The 14,061-nt window shown below is 37.6% G+C and overlaps 1 protein-coding gene across 1 annotated transcript; it reads right to left on the bottom strand.

The window, feature by feature from the left end:
- Positions 1-2,275: 2,275 nt before the first annotated feature.
- LOC116464582 (E3 SUMO-protein ligase RanBP2-like) lies at positions 2,276-14,056 on the bottom strand (the record flags this gene model as incomplete). The annotated part of the gene is made up of 6 exons (XM_032147847.2): positions 2,276-2,661; positions 3,847-4,051; positions 6,734-6,912; positions 7,196-7,288; positions 7,906-8,076; positions 11,410-14,056. Coding segments are annotated over 6 exons (3,423 nt in total), but the record flags the coding sequence as incomplete, so codon positions are not given.
- Between the last annotated feature and the right edge of the window lie 5 nt (positions 14,057-14,061).

The raw sequence follows: 14,061 nt of genomic DNA, 5'->3' as shown, positions 1-14,061 counted from the left end.
ATGGTTTTAAAGAGGAGACAGAGAGGGCCGGGTGTGGTGGCTCACGCCTGTAATCCCAGCACTTTAGGTGGCCGAGGCGGGCTGGTCACTTGAGGTCAGGAGTTCGAGACAAGCCTGGCCAACATAGCGAAACCCCATCTCTACTAAAAATACTAAAAGAATTAGCGGGGTGTTGCAGCGCACGCCTGTAATCCCAGCTACTCAGGAGGCTGAGGCAGGAGAATCACTTGAACCTAGCAAGCAGAGGCTGCAGTAAACTGAGATCTGCGCCACTGCACTCCAGCCTGGGCAACAGAGTGATCGTCTCAAAAAAAGAGAAAGACAAAAATTCTTAAGGACATAAAAGAATTGTATTGCAAAGGAATGATCTGAGAACAAAATCCACAGGTTGCATGGGAACTTCCTGAGAACAGTAACCACGGATCTGGATGAGATACCAACTTGGGGGCTCAAAAATAACTGTTCAGGGCCAGGTGCAGTGGCTCATGCCTACAATCCCAGCACTTTGTAAGGCCAAGGTGGGAGGACTGCCTGAGCCCAGGAGTTTGAGACCAGCCTGGGCAACATAGTGAGACCCGTCTCTACAAAAAATGTAAAAATTAGCTAGGTATGGTGGTACACACCTGTGGTCCCAGCTACTTGGGAGGCTGAAGTGGAAGGATTGCTTGAGAGCCCAGGAGGTCAAGGCAGCAGTGAGCTGTGTTCATGCCACTGCACTCCAGCCTGGGCAACAGAGTGACATCGTGTCTCAAAAACAAACACAAAATTGTTCAGCAACTTTTTTGCCAAAAGCAAAAATTTAAAAAATAACCCCAAGGGACATGTGGCAGAAGAATTCAAAATTATTTCAAAATAGTGGTTCTCTACCCTGGGAACACATTAGAATCTCCCACTTGTAAAAGTATTTGTAATATATCAATATCTGGGTCTCACGGGTCATAACTGGGTCTACAGTAATGTTACTGTAAGTGAATAATGAATTTAGCAAGCTTTTTTTTTTTTTTTTGAGACGGAGTCTTGCTCTGTCACCCAGGCTGGAGTGCAGTGGTGCAATCTCGGCTCACTGCAAGCTCCGCTCCCGGGTTCACGCCATTCTCCTGCCTCAGCCTCTCCAAGTAGCTGGGACTACAGGCGCCCGCCACCACGCCTGGCTAATTTTTCTATTTTTAGTAGAGACCGGGTTTCACCATGGTCTCGATCTCCTGACCTCGTGATCCTCCTGCCTCGGCCTCCCAAAGTGCTGGGATTATAAGCGTGAGCCACCGTGCCCGGCCAAATTTAGCAAGCTTTGAGACATTAGAGAAAATAAGACTGAAACTCTAAATTATCCGGAAATTTACAAAAGTATAAAGATTCCCTATGAAAACCTGTGGATACAAACAAAACTGACTGCAGGGCATTTACAGTTTCAAATACTATTTTTAACAAGCACAATCTAAATTAACTAAAGTAAGCATTCAATACACAAGTGCTTGGTGAATAAAAATGACAAGTGGTAGTGAGAAGTGAATGTCAATGCATAAGGCTTATTTAGGCATGGTTTCCTCCTGATATGTGAGTATTGTCTACTTTACACTTTAGTGTCCAATATTGACATAATACTTCAAAAAGGCTACACTGAGTAACAAGGAGCCTATCTATTTTTTGGGGATTTTTTTGTGTAAGTGTACCTACTATATTGCTTATTTGCTGACACATTACCCTTTGATTTCAGGCTATTTAATAAATTAAAACAAAAATAAACGACATCAGTGAAGCCACAAATTCCAACATAACATCACATCTGGAGGTAATTTCTAAAAGTTTTATGTGTTTCTAGGTGGCAGGAGCTGTGAAAAAAGTGCAAATATAGAGGAGGAAAGAACAGAATTCTGAACTGCATTAATCATTTAACACATATCCTCAATAAAATGTATTCCATAAATCAAACACCTTGTACTAGAACTACTTAAGTGGTGCTATAAAGAGCAATGTGAAAGATATTATAAGAATGAGAAAATATAATGAATGGCCTTACACTGGTAAACTGGATACAATCAGGAAAATGGATTCTTTTCTAGAAACGTTACCAAAATGGATTAAAAATAGAAACTCCACTAAAGAAGATGGGCAAGCACACCAATTATAAACTTAGCACAATAAATTAGCACAACCCTAATACTGAAATCCAAAGATAGTACGAAAAAGAAAACTACAAAATCATATCCTTAAAAAGTATAAACTCACAAATCCTGAAATATTAACAAATCAAATCTGAAAGTATAGTTAAAAGAATAAGGATCAAAGTCAGAGTCATTCCAAAGCTCGAAAATGGTTCTGCATTTCAGAATGGGGAGGACTATCAGCATGGCTTATATAAAATTAAGAGAAAATTCTTATGATTATATTGATGTCAAAAAATAATAAAGTGTAGAAGCCCTTCATTATTAAAACACTAAACAAACTGGGGGGTAAGGGAAGAAACTTCTAACTTAGTTATATACTGCAACAAAAAACTAGTTTTTCAGTTGTGCTTGATTCTGTCACAATGTCATTAAAAGTCCCTCCTCTTGATCTTACCTTTAGAACCAAAAGCAAAATCTCCAGAATTACTGGAAGCCAAGTCTGCAAATGAGAGCCCTGTGCTACTTCCAAATCCAAATGAAACTATTTTGCTTTCCCCTGGCAAAAGAAAAAGAACAATTTACTATTTCATTTGTGCTGAATATCAAAGCTTTACCCAGGACCTAGAGAGAACAGTAGAGCCTTGTATACTCTGGGATGAGGGGAGTTATTTAAATTCTGTCAAGTTACAAAATACATCCAATTCTGAGCTACTTCAGTATTACTAATTTTACAGGTGCTATTCACAAAGAATACTACAATACTACACCAAATGCATGCCAAAAATTATTTTTTATAAATGAGATGTACAGCTATCTATATTAAGCCAGATATTAAACTACAGTTTCTGCTCTATGGAGCCCACTATACTCTAAAGCAAGCATTCAGTCAAAGGAAGCGTTTTAGGAAACATCTGTATAAAAACTTTTTGTGTTCTGTACTATAAATAAGCTCGTAAAAATCAAACGTCTCATTTACACTTCGTCATGAGGACTTTTGGGGTCTTCTCTTAATTCTGCTAATGTGAAGCTGCATGATCTCTGAAAGCCCCATGCCTTATTTTCCTCACATGAAAATGTATGAGGTTTTAGGTATGAAGTCATCTTCCTCTTTTAGCACATTAAGACTCTCAAATGTCTATAAATGTAATATTTGTGACACTGAAGGCTATCTTTAAAAAGTAGGTAATGTACACAAAGCAATACAACTTAAACTTCCCACTTCCATCCCCAAAATCGAAATGAAAGAGAAAGCAATACCAAATGTTACTGTAACTGAATAATTAATTTAGCAAGCTTTGAAACTATTAGAGAAAATAAGAAACAACATTTAAGTAGTACCATAAAACTTTCTTAAATCCCTATTACAATATTTCTACAATTTCTTCATAATTAAAACACTTCGAATATGCTTGAGTGATAATATAATTCAAACAATATTTAAATGAAAACACTATCACAAAGGAAATTACATGTAACAACACTATTGTCTTTTAAACTCAGGAAAATAGGTCAGTCATAATGCTTTGTATTCCCTAATAACCACAACTCTATCAATAAAAACATGTTTATTTGTTGGCAAGACAGTACAATTTTTCTGACTATTATTACTACTACTAAGATGCCCCTTTATACATATCAAAATTTGTTTTAAAGGGAGTTTTCAGGATCTGCCTTTAAAAGTCTATCTTCTCAAATAAAGTGTCCCTTATGTAATACATGATAAACATATATCAAGTTTTACCTTGGCTTGTAGAATCTGTATCAATTTCCTTTCTAGTTGACAAATCTACAGGTTTGTCCATAGTTTCAGAGGAAACAGATGGTGAACTAATGGATTTGGTAATAGAATCAGGTTCTTCAGATTTACAGAAAGAAGGTACCATCACTTCAGTCCCACCTGTATATACACTGTCAGTTGTGCTAGTTATTTCTTCTGTCTGAGATTTCTGCAAAGAGGAAGTCACAAAATACTATGCCACTTAAATGCTAATTTACAAAAATGATTATACAATCTATTTCAAAGGGAATTGAGAACTTGGGCTTCTGGAGAAGATAGAATAAACACACTTCACCCTATCTCTCCTCAAAACCTATAACTAGATGCCTACACTGAAACATACAGAGCACCTCTAAGAAGCCTTGTAAAGGTGGATAAAAACAGGAAGAATAAGGATCTTGGGACCAGAGAGATAATCTGGAGGTTAAGATCCACATGGAGTTTTTCTGCCACTCCTATAACCCAGCCTGGGTGCTAGAGCAGCCCAAAAAAACTGGAACTGCCAATGGCACAATGTCAACAAAAAAAGAGACTCTACTTTCTTCTCAAGTGCACATAAGACATTCACCAAGACCTCACAACATTTATGAGAACTGAAATTATTCAAAATATTTTCATAAACCATAAAGGAATTAAACTAGAAATCAATAAGAGAATGATATACAGAAGGAAAATCACCAAATATTTGGAAATGGCACAGTAGCATCTAATGTACAGATCAAAAAGAATGTCTCAAGGAAAATAAAATATTTCGAACTGCATGAAAGAGAAAATATCACATATTAAAACTTGCCGATTGCAGCTAGGAAGTGCTTAGAAGGAAACTTATAGTATTAAATACTTATACTAGAAATAAAGAATGATTTTAAATTCATAATTTAAGCTTTTTTTAATTAAGAAACTAGGCTGGGCACAGTGGCTCATGCCTGCAATCCCAGCACTTTGGGAGGCCAAGGCAGGAGGATCACTTGAAGTCAGGAGTTCGAGACCAGCCTTACCAACATGATGAAACCCCGTCTCTACTAAAAATACAAAAATCAGCCACGCCTATAATCACAGCTACTCGGGTGGCTGAGACACGAGAATTGCTTGAACCCAGGAGGCAGAGGTTGCAGTGAGCTGAGATCATGCCACTGCAGTCCAGCCTGGGAGACACAGCGAGACTGTCTCAAAAGCAAAAAAAAAAAAAAAAAAAAAAGAAACTAGAAAAAAGTGCAAAATAAACCCAAGGCAAGAAGGAAATAATAAAGAAGAGAAATCAATAGTATTTTTGAAAACTCCAGACATGGTTTCATTGGTGAAAATGCTCAATATTTAAAGGGAAAATGGCACCAAGTCAACACACACTCTTCCAGAAAACAGCAATACAGAAAATACTTCTCAATTCATTTTATGATATCAGTATTACCATTTTTTTAAGAGGCAGTCTCACTATGTTGTTGTCCAGGCTGGAGAGCAGTGGCTATCCACAGGCACAATCATAGCGCACTGCAGCCTGGAACTCCTGGACTCCCAAGCAATCCTCCTACTCAGCCTCCCAAATAGCTGGGACTACACACACACATCACTGGGCCCAACCAGCATTACTCTTACATGGAAACCAAAGACAGTATCAGAAAACTACTAGCATCCTGATAAATATAAACCCAAAAATTTATAATAAGATTTATGCAAATTGAATGCAATCACATATCAAAATTATACCATGACCAAGTGAGGTTTATCCTGGAATGCAAAGTTAGTTTTCTGAACATTTGAAAATGCAATGTCATTCACAGATTTAATAAAAGTCACACGATTGTATCAACAGTTAAAAATTTTTGACAAAAAGGTAAAAACTAGGTGATGATGTGTCAGTGTAGATTCATCAACTGTAACAAGTGTACAATCTTTTCTTTCCAAAGAAATTTTAGAATTCACTTGTGTATATCCATAAAGAATTCCTGGCCAGGCGCGGTGGCTCACGCCTGTAATCCCAGCACTTTGGGGTGGCCAAGGTGGGTGGATCACGAGGTCAAGAGATTGAGACCATCCTGGTCAACATGGTGAAACCCCGTCTCTACTAAAAAAATACAAAAATTAGCTGGGCGTGGTTGGCACATGCCTGTAGTCCCAGCTGCTTGGGAGGCTGAGGCAGGAGAATCACTTGAACCTGGGAGGCAGAGGTTGCAGCGAGCAGAGATCACCCCACTGCACTCCAGCCTGGCGACAGAGCGAAACTCCATCCCCCGCCGGAAAAAAAAAAAAAAAATTCCTGAAGGGGTTTTGACTGGTGTTCTGTTAAATCTATAGATCAATTTCAGAAAATTGATATTCTAGTTATTTTGAGTTTTCCAATCCATGAATAGTATACCTTTCCATTAATTTAGATTTTTTTTTATTTCATCAGTGTTTTGTAGCTTTTGGCATATAGCTCCTGTGTAGAACAAAATTAAAATTCCTTCTTTCCTGGCCATAGCTGATTAGTCTAGACCCTTAAACCCATTTAGTAGCCACAACCCATTATTACTATTTGGTAAGAACATTCTAGGTCAGGTGCATCACCTGAGGTCCGGAGTTCGAGACCAGCCTGCCCAACATGGCGAAACCCCGTCTCTACTAAAAATACAAAAATTATCCAGGCGTGGTGGCAGGCGCCTGTAATCCCAACTACTCGGGAGGCTGAGGAAGGAGATTCACTTGAACCTGGGAGGTGGATGCTGCAGTGAGCCACGAGCATGCCATTGTACTCCAGCCTGGGCAACAAGAGTGAAATTCTGTCTCAAAAATAAATAAATAAAAACATTCTAAAGTTTACTGCATCAACAAAGGCAATGGAACTAAAAGGAAAATTTATTAGAGATGTTCTTACTTGAGCTTCCTGAACTTTTTGAAGCTCTGATTGAAAGTCTTCCCCATTTCCATTGTCTTCATCAGTATCACTACAGACTCCACAAAAAAATGTAGGTGGAAGTTTTAACGTATCTGCTTTTGCCTTCTCTTCAACTGTTGGTTTCTTTTCCCAAACAATGATACATTCTTTCTCATTATCTGAAAAATCAGTACAACACAAGCAAACGAAATTAGATGAAGCCCAACTTCTCTACAATGGTAGTCATCAATATAATCTACAGACCCAGGTAACAAGACCTGTACATACTAATGAAAAACAAGGAACACCCAGAAAAGAATATTTTCACCTGTTAGTTTTAAGTACTTTAAATCACCATGGGCATAATAAAATTGATAATTATAGAAATTATCAGACTAGGTTATTCCTTCTAAATACAAGACTTGTTAAAAGCATTATAAATGTCCTTTACACTTAACATACCTGCTGTATTTTCTTCCAAGGGTCTACATTTTTCTGAGCCATCCAAATATAGTTTTCCATTAAGTTTCTTGACAGCTGTTTCGAAATCTTCATCTTAAAATACAATTGATTAAAAGAATTTCTAGTTAATTTTGGGGGATTTTCCTTGCTTAGAGACTACCTCCAACTTCACCCTTTCTCACTCTCCACATTTGAATTGCAGCCAATTTTATATCTTTAATACCTCTCTTACTGCTAGAGCTTTAGCTCAGCCTCTCATCTTGTTTGAGCTGCTCTCATTTTAGCTCATCTTCCGATCTCCTTGTCCCATAACCCAATACTGTATACCACTGTCCAGCTGATTCTATTGAGACTTTTATTTAACTGTCCAGCTTAAAAACTGTTACGGCATACAAAGTTTTCCACTGGAACCTTGTCTGCCTTATCTCTCTCTTCCACATCTTTAAGACTCCAGCAAAATTATAATTATTTTAAATCCCCTCAAAACACGTGCCTGGCACATTAGCCATCCAAAAAATGCTTGCTTAATGATTGCAGTCCTTTTGATCATTATAGCCATTGACCATTTACACATACATTTAGGGTAAATATCTACCTGCAAGGATATTAGTGATAAGTTCTAAGAGGCAGGCTTAAAATAATTAAACCATACTCCCAATTTTACTAAGATTAGCGGGAACAGAGTGTTTTTGAAATAACAAAAGTTTTACCATCCTCCTCTTCTTCACTAACATAATCTGGTCTATTCTTGTAGCAGAAGAAAGTTGGAGGAAGTTTAAGTTTGGTTGCAAGGGCTTTCTGCTCAGCCGTTGGAGTTAGTTCATATACAATGAGAACATCATCATCTGAGGGGGAATCTTCAGGTTTTTTCTTCTCTTTTGCTGTAACACCAGTCAAAAAAATTGACAAAGATAAGGTATTAAGTATTGACGTTAATACTCTAACTGAAAACAACCATGGAACTTATCTATAGGTTAAAACAGCATACTGATAAAAGACATATACTTTGATGCAGAGATGTACGATAATCATGAATTAGAATTAGCATCCTGATTTAGTGTTCTACCAAAAACCCTAAATGAACACAGAATCTATTTAAAACCAAAGAAAACAAAAAAAAATCTTGTGTTTAACAGTCATTGAAAAGAATTACTACTAATTTCTAGAATTTAAAAGGTTAAAAATTTTAAAGTGTTGCCTAACTATACTTAGCATACAACAGTTTACCAAAATATTCATGCATTTGCAGCAATTCAAAAAAATCTTAAAGAAACATAAACAAGTATTAGTATACATATGAAGCTAATCCAAAGCCAACTGTGATTAATTCCTGTAAGGGAAGTTAACAATTGCCAAGAATGGAAGGTGACTAGAGTTGCATCTAGTTTGCCTACGTTCAAGCATGATACTAGATAAAATTAAATAAAAACTGTTACTCTATGGGTAGCTAACAATATAAAATCTAAGACCATTCACATGGCTGAAAACAACCCATCCCCAGCCACCATCAATGCAAAGGGCAAAAAATTAGAAAGAGAAAAAACCTATATACAACCTGTTCTGATCTGTTAATGTAAAGAATTATTTCTGGCTAAAGGAGTTTAATAAAGTAAGCCGGTCATGAAGCATGCCATGTATACCAACTGGTGACAGGGAAACATTCTGAGAGCTATGCTGTCCAATATGGTAGCCTAGCCACATTCTATTAAAACCTCACAAGGTGGCTAGTCCAAATCAAGACATGCTAACAGTAAGTGTAAACACACACACTGGATTTTGAAGACTTGGTGAAGAACAATAATGTAAAATATCATTTTTATATTAATTAGAAGTTAAAATGATATTTTGGACACAATGAGCTAAATCAAATATATCAATAAAATTACTTTCATCTGTTTCCCTTTTTAACTGTTTCTTTTTATTCTTTTTAATATGGCTACTCGAAAATTTATGTATTTATTTATTTATTTGAGATGCGGTCTTGCTTTGTCACCCAGAGCTGGAGTGCACTGATGTGATCATAGTTCACTGAAGCCTGGAACTTGTGGGCTCCAGTGATCCCTCTGCCTCAGTCTCCCAAGTAACGAATTATAGGCACAAGCCACTGCACCAAATGACAATTTTAAATTACATACACAGGTTATATTTTACTTCTACTGGATGACACTGCTCTGGAGAACCAGTGCCCTTCCTTTTACAATGTTAAATTTGTCCCTCTCCTTCATTATAAACAAAAACTTAGTATCATTTCCTAGCTAGGAGAAATAACAGTACACCGTAAGATACAGATGCTTGTTCCACTTCTGCTATTACTCAGTAAAGACACCTTGGGTAAATCAGATTGAGGCCAAGATGGCCTCAGTTTACTCATGTCTAAAGTCTTCATTTCTAAGGTCCCTTGGGACAATGACATTATCAGATTCAAAACAGAATAAAGCTCTTTGTTCTACAGTAGTGTATAGGCACATTCGTTCTTAGGTCAGGGATTCCTAACCTGGAGCTCACAGAAATTGTATGCAAGTATACATCCACTTTTAAGTTAACACTTTTCACATTTCTCAAAGACTGTATCTTTAAAAATAAAAGATTAAGAGCTACCTTAGCTAGTAATAAAACTGGTATACTTTAAAAAAAAATCAGAGATTGTTACTTTATCATTGTACTTGCTTGGCATGGCTAAGATGTATTACTGGTCACTAATGGTGAGATTTCACTTCCCTAACCTGTTCTTGAAGGCCTTCAACAGATCCCACTTGTTCCACTCTAGTAGCCACACTTCTAAAAAATGATCTGTGCAACATATATAATATGCAAGCTTTATAGAATGCTGGCTGTTAAAAATGGGGTCCATTTTCAAATACAACATTTTTCTAAACCATGCACAAAAGAACAGCCCTACAGGGACACTCGTCCATACTGTATACATGCTGTTGCCACTACATTTGAATGCGGGCAGACGTTAGTGGCTAAAGATAAACATTAAATAAAACATAGGTCTTCATTGAGCAGACCTGAAATAACAGAGCAATGAAGTATATTACAAATCAGCATCCCAGTACATTTTAAAAAACAAACCAACAAGGGTGTCATGCCACCAGTCAAAAGGTACTTTGCTTAAACTGGCATTCTTTAACATGCATGTTGTAGTGGTAAGTACTTAATTTCATACAACCACAGTTATTAATACTTTGCTAAGGGCTACCAGCTGCTAAAAACTGCTGTTATCTCATACTGAGAATGCTAGTTCTATACCTTTGCTCTCAGGCTGTGAGGAAGGGGTGCTAGTCCAAAAGGCCATAGGATTAGATTTAAAGAGGCTAAAATTAAATCCTAGAAAATAAAGAATATTTCATTTTTTAACATTTTGGGAAACAGAATGAGTATGCTTTTAAAACATAAAAAGCCAGAATCCTTCAATTTATACCACCAATCTGATTGTCTTCCATATTCATTTATCCCTGTAGTTTCATTCTTTGCTCATTTAATAAATGAGCAAGACTGACATACAACATATAAAATGAGAACATCTCAATATCATGGTTTTTTTTTTGTTTTTTTTTTTTTTGAGACAAAGTCTCACTCTGTCAGCCAGTCAGGCTGGAATGCAATGGCATGATTTCAGCTCACTGCTGCCTTCATCTCCTGTGCTCAAGCGATCCTCCTGCCTCAGCCTCCTGAGTAGCTGCTAATTATAGGCACGCACTACCACATCTGGCTAATTTTTGTATTTTCAGTAGAAACAGGGTTTCACCATGTTGGCCAGGCTGGTCTCGAACTCCTGAGCTCAAGTGATCTGCCCACCTCAACCTCCCAAAGTGCTGGGATTCTAGGAGTGAGCCACCATGCCCAGCCTCGATATCATGTTTTCTGAGTGACAAAACAAACTGAACAAATGAAAATGAACACTTTAAAAAAAGACTCACGTTAATGTGCATGATTCAAGCATGAGTCCGTATACTGTACCGAGTTCTTTTGCTCTGCCCTAGCATGATAGAAGTATCTTCCAGTTACTGAAATGTCTTAAACTAAGTTCTCTTGCTCTTTGAAACCTCACTGTGAACTTAATAAGGGAGAAAAAAAATTGCTCAAATATTTTGGGGGTGTTCACAAAGCATCATTTATATCCCAACATTAGTATCCTACAAAGAGTCTGCATCAAGCTAAACATTACAAGAAAGAAAAATTGTGCTTAACTTTAACAGCAAAGTACTTACCCTTTTCTGGTGTTTTAAATGTGTGGTTGATTGAAGATTCTTCCGTTGGAAAGGAAGCAAAGAGATTTTTGACTTTGCTATCTGAAGACTGTTCGATATCAGAGTTCTTTGACAGTTCACATTTGTCAGGTTCCGCTTTGCTTTCAGATCCACTCTGGGCTACTGAACTAGTTTCACTATTGTTACTTTTCAAAGGTGCATTAAAACTAAATCCAAACAAAGACCCAGTGGCTGAACTGTTGCCAAATGCAAATGGTTTTGATTTTTCACTACCAAAAATGCTTTTAACAGACTCTGAACCAAATACAAACTTTGGAGGAGAAACCACTGCTTTTGTTGTTGTTTCACATGTGCTAGACACTTCAACTTCTGAAGTTGCATCTGCTACATCATCACCCTGAATAACATCTGTCCTCTCTCTTGTGGTTTCTTCTAATACAGCTACAGCAATTTTGCCACATGGTGACTCTCTGGGAGTGCTTGACCGAGAAACATGAGGTGTTATCAAATAATCTTCTTCCTGGGCTGCTTTTGCTGCATCAAAAATTTTCTTAAACGAGTCTGCAACATCCTGTAGTTTAAAACGAACAGCTAAATGCTCTACTTTTCTTTCTCCATCTGCAAAATCACATGCAGTCCACACCCATACTCTTTCTGTCCCTTTCATATTTTGCAAAGTCATGTCTGGGGTTATTCTGTGATTGGCACAAAGTTTTAATACTTGGTCCCTTCTCATCACTATACGAACTTGCTTATTATCATAATTCTGTAAAATCTTTATATCACCAATGCCTCTTTCTTTCCACTGACCAACATCTTTATCGTATCTGTAGAGTTTTGCCCTGTGACTAAAAACAACTTGTTCATTTTCCTCACCACTGGATACTTCAACTAGATCAGGTAAAGGAACAACAGGTTCAAAGTACTGTCCATCTCTCTCTTCTTCTTGAGTAACATCAGATTCTTCATCAGTGCCAACTGAAGTCCCACTCTGATTCAACTTGGCAGGAGACTTAGATGGACTTAAAGCAGATTTAAAACTGAAGTTAAATCCTGTTGTTGACTCACCAAAGCGGAAAAGATTTTTTCTCACAGGGCTACTTGCCAATGGAGAAGCATGTACTGAGCTACTACTAACACTATCATCCAAAGCATCTTCCCTTAAATCATAGTTATCCCATTCTAATGTGGGCCCAGTGTTTTCAGGATTGGGTTTTATTGTTGTGTCTGAGGCACCGGCTGCAGCTGTACCTGAACTCTTATTCTCTTCCTCAGTGACTTTTGTTTGATCATTCGTCAAAAATGTTTTGAAATCTTTCAGTCCACTCTTCATTTCTTCAGCTCTCTGTATTAACTTGGCAGCTCTGCCAGTATCTACAAGTTTATGGGGAGTTTGAAGTGGTATGTCTAACAGAAGCCGCTGGCATTCCTCAAATTTTTGCTTGAATTCTTCAGCCAGCTCTGGTGTTTTAAATTTTGCTGCCAACTGCTCTAGTTTAGCATCACCATCAGAGAAATCACTGGCTAACCACATCCATGCTCTGTCTGATCCAGAGAGAGGCTTCAGGTTCATTGTAGTCGTTATCCAATGATTAGCACACACTTTTAGTACTTGTTCTCTTCGCATCAGCATTCTTAGTTTGCCATTGACCTCATTTTTGAGAATTTTTAAGTTCCCCAAGCCCCTTTCTTTCCACTGACTTATCTCAGCATCAAATCTAAATAGTTTTACCCGCTGTGAATACAGAACTTTTTCATCTTCTTCTCCTGTTACAAGTTCTACTTTTTCAGGCATTTGAACTACTGGTTCAAAATGGATGTCATCACTGTCCTCAGTCTTATAGGCATCATCATCTTTCTCAAAGTCCCCAGAAGTGTTTGCTTTATCGGCCATTTTACCGCATTGTGATGAGAATAATTTTTCTCCAGCACCTGAAAATCCCTTGAAATTGGGGTCTTTTTTGCCAAACTGAAATCCTTCTCCTGAAGTTGATTTTGCAAGATCTGCAAATGTAAAAGTGCTACTTGTTTGCCCAAAAATCACACCACTACCATTCTTCTGGCTACTAATATCCTGAGCCTGGAAGCCAGTATCATTTTCAGGAGGCTTTTCACTTTTCTTTTCTTGATTTCCTGGTTCTGAAATGCCAAATTTAAATCCATCAGCAGACACAGGGATGGAAAATCCTTCTTTGGTTGACTTAAATTCTGTATTAGAAGAACCCTGAAACATAAATGAAGGTGAATTTTCTTGATCCACATGCCCAAATTTGAATCCTTGCTCTGTACTGCCAAACTTAAAAGCTTTTTCTGAGAAATTACTTTTAAATCCTGTTCCCACCTGACTTCCAGAAGAGTCATGCAACTTCATTTCTGAGCCCAATGTGAAAGCTGAAGGAGCTTCTGCAATAGGTTTATTAGTTGGTTTAGAGGCATCACAAGCCACACATTTTAAGGAAGAACTCTCATTTTGTACACAGCAAACACTACAATCCCACTGTCCTTTCTTGATGAACATTCCTTCAAATCCACTTTTTGGAGCCTTGCTTATCTCCAAAGAGGCAGGTGTTGAAATTGCAGTTGTTTGATTTTGTTTACTTGGACACTGACAAGCAATACATTTGGTAGCACTGGCTTCATTTCTTACTAAGC

This window comes from Hylobates moloch, unplaced genomic scaffold, assembly GCF_009828535.3.
Source record: "Hylobates moloch isolate HMO894 unplaced genomic scaffold, HMol_V3 SCAFFOLD_1057, whole genome shotgun sequence".
Lineage (NCBI taxonomy): Eukaryota > Metazoa > Chordata > Mammalia > Primates > Hylobatidae > Hylobates > Hylobates moloch.
Note: the sequence above shows the minus strand (reverse complement) of the source record. Positions and strands in the feature narration are given on the sequence as shown.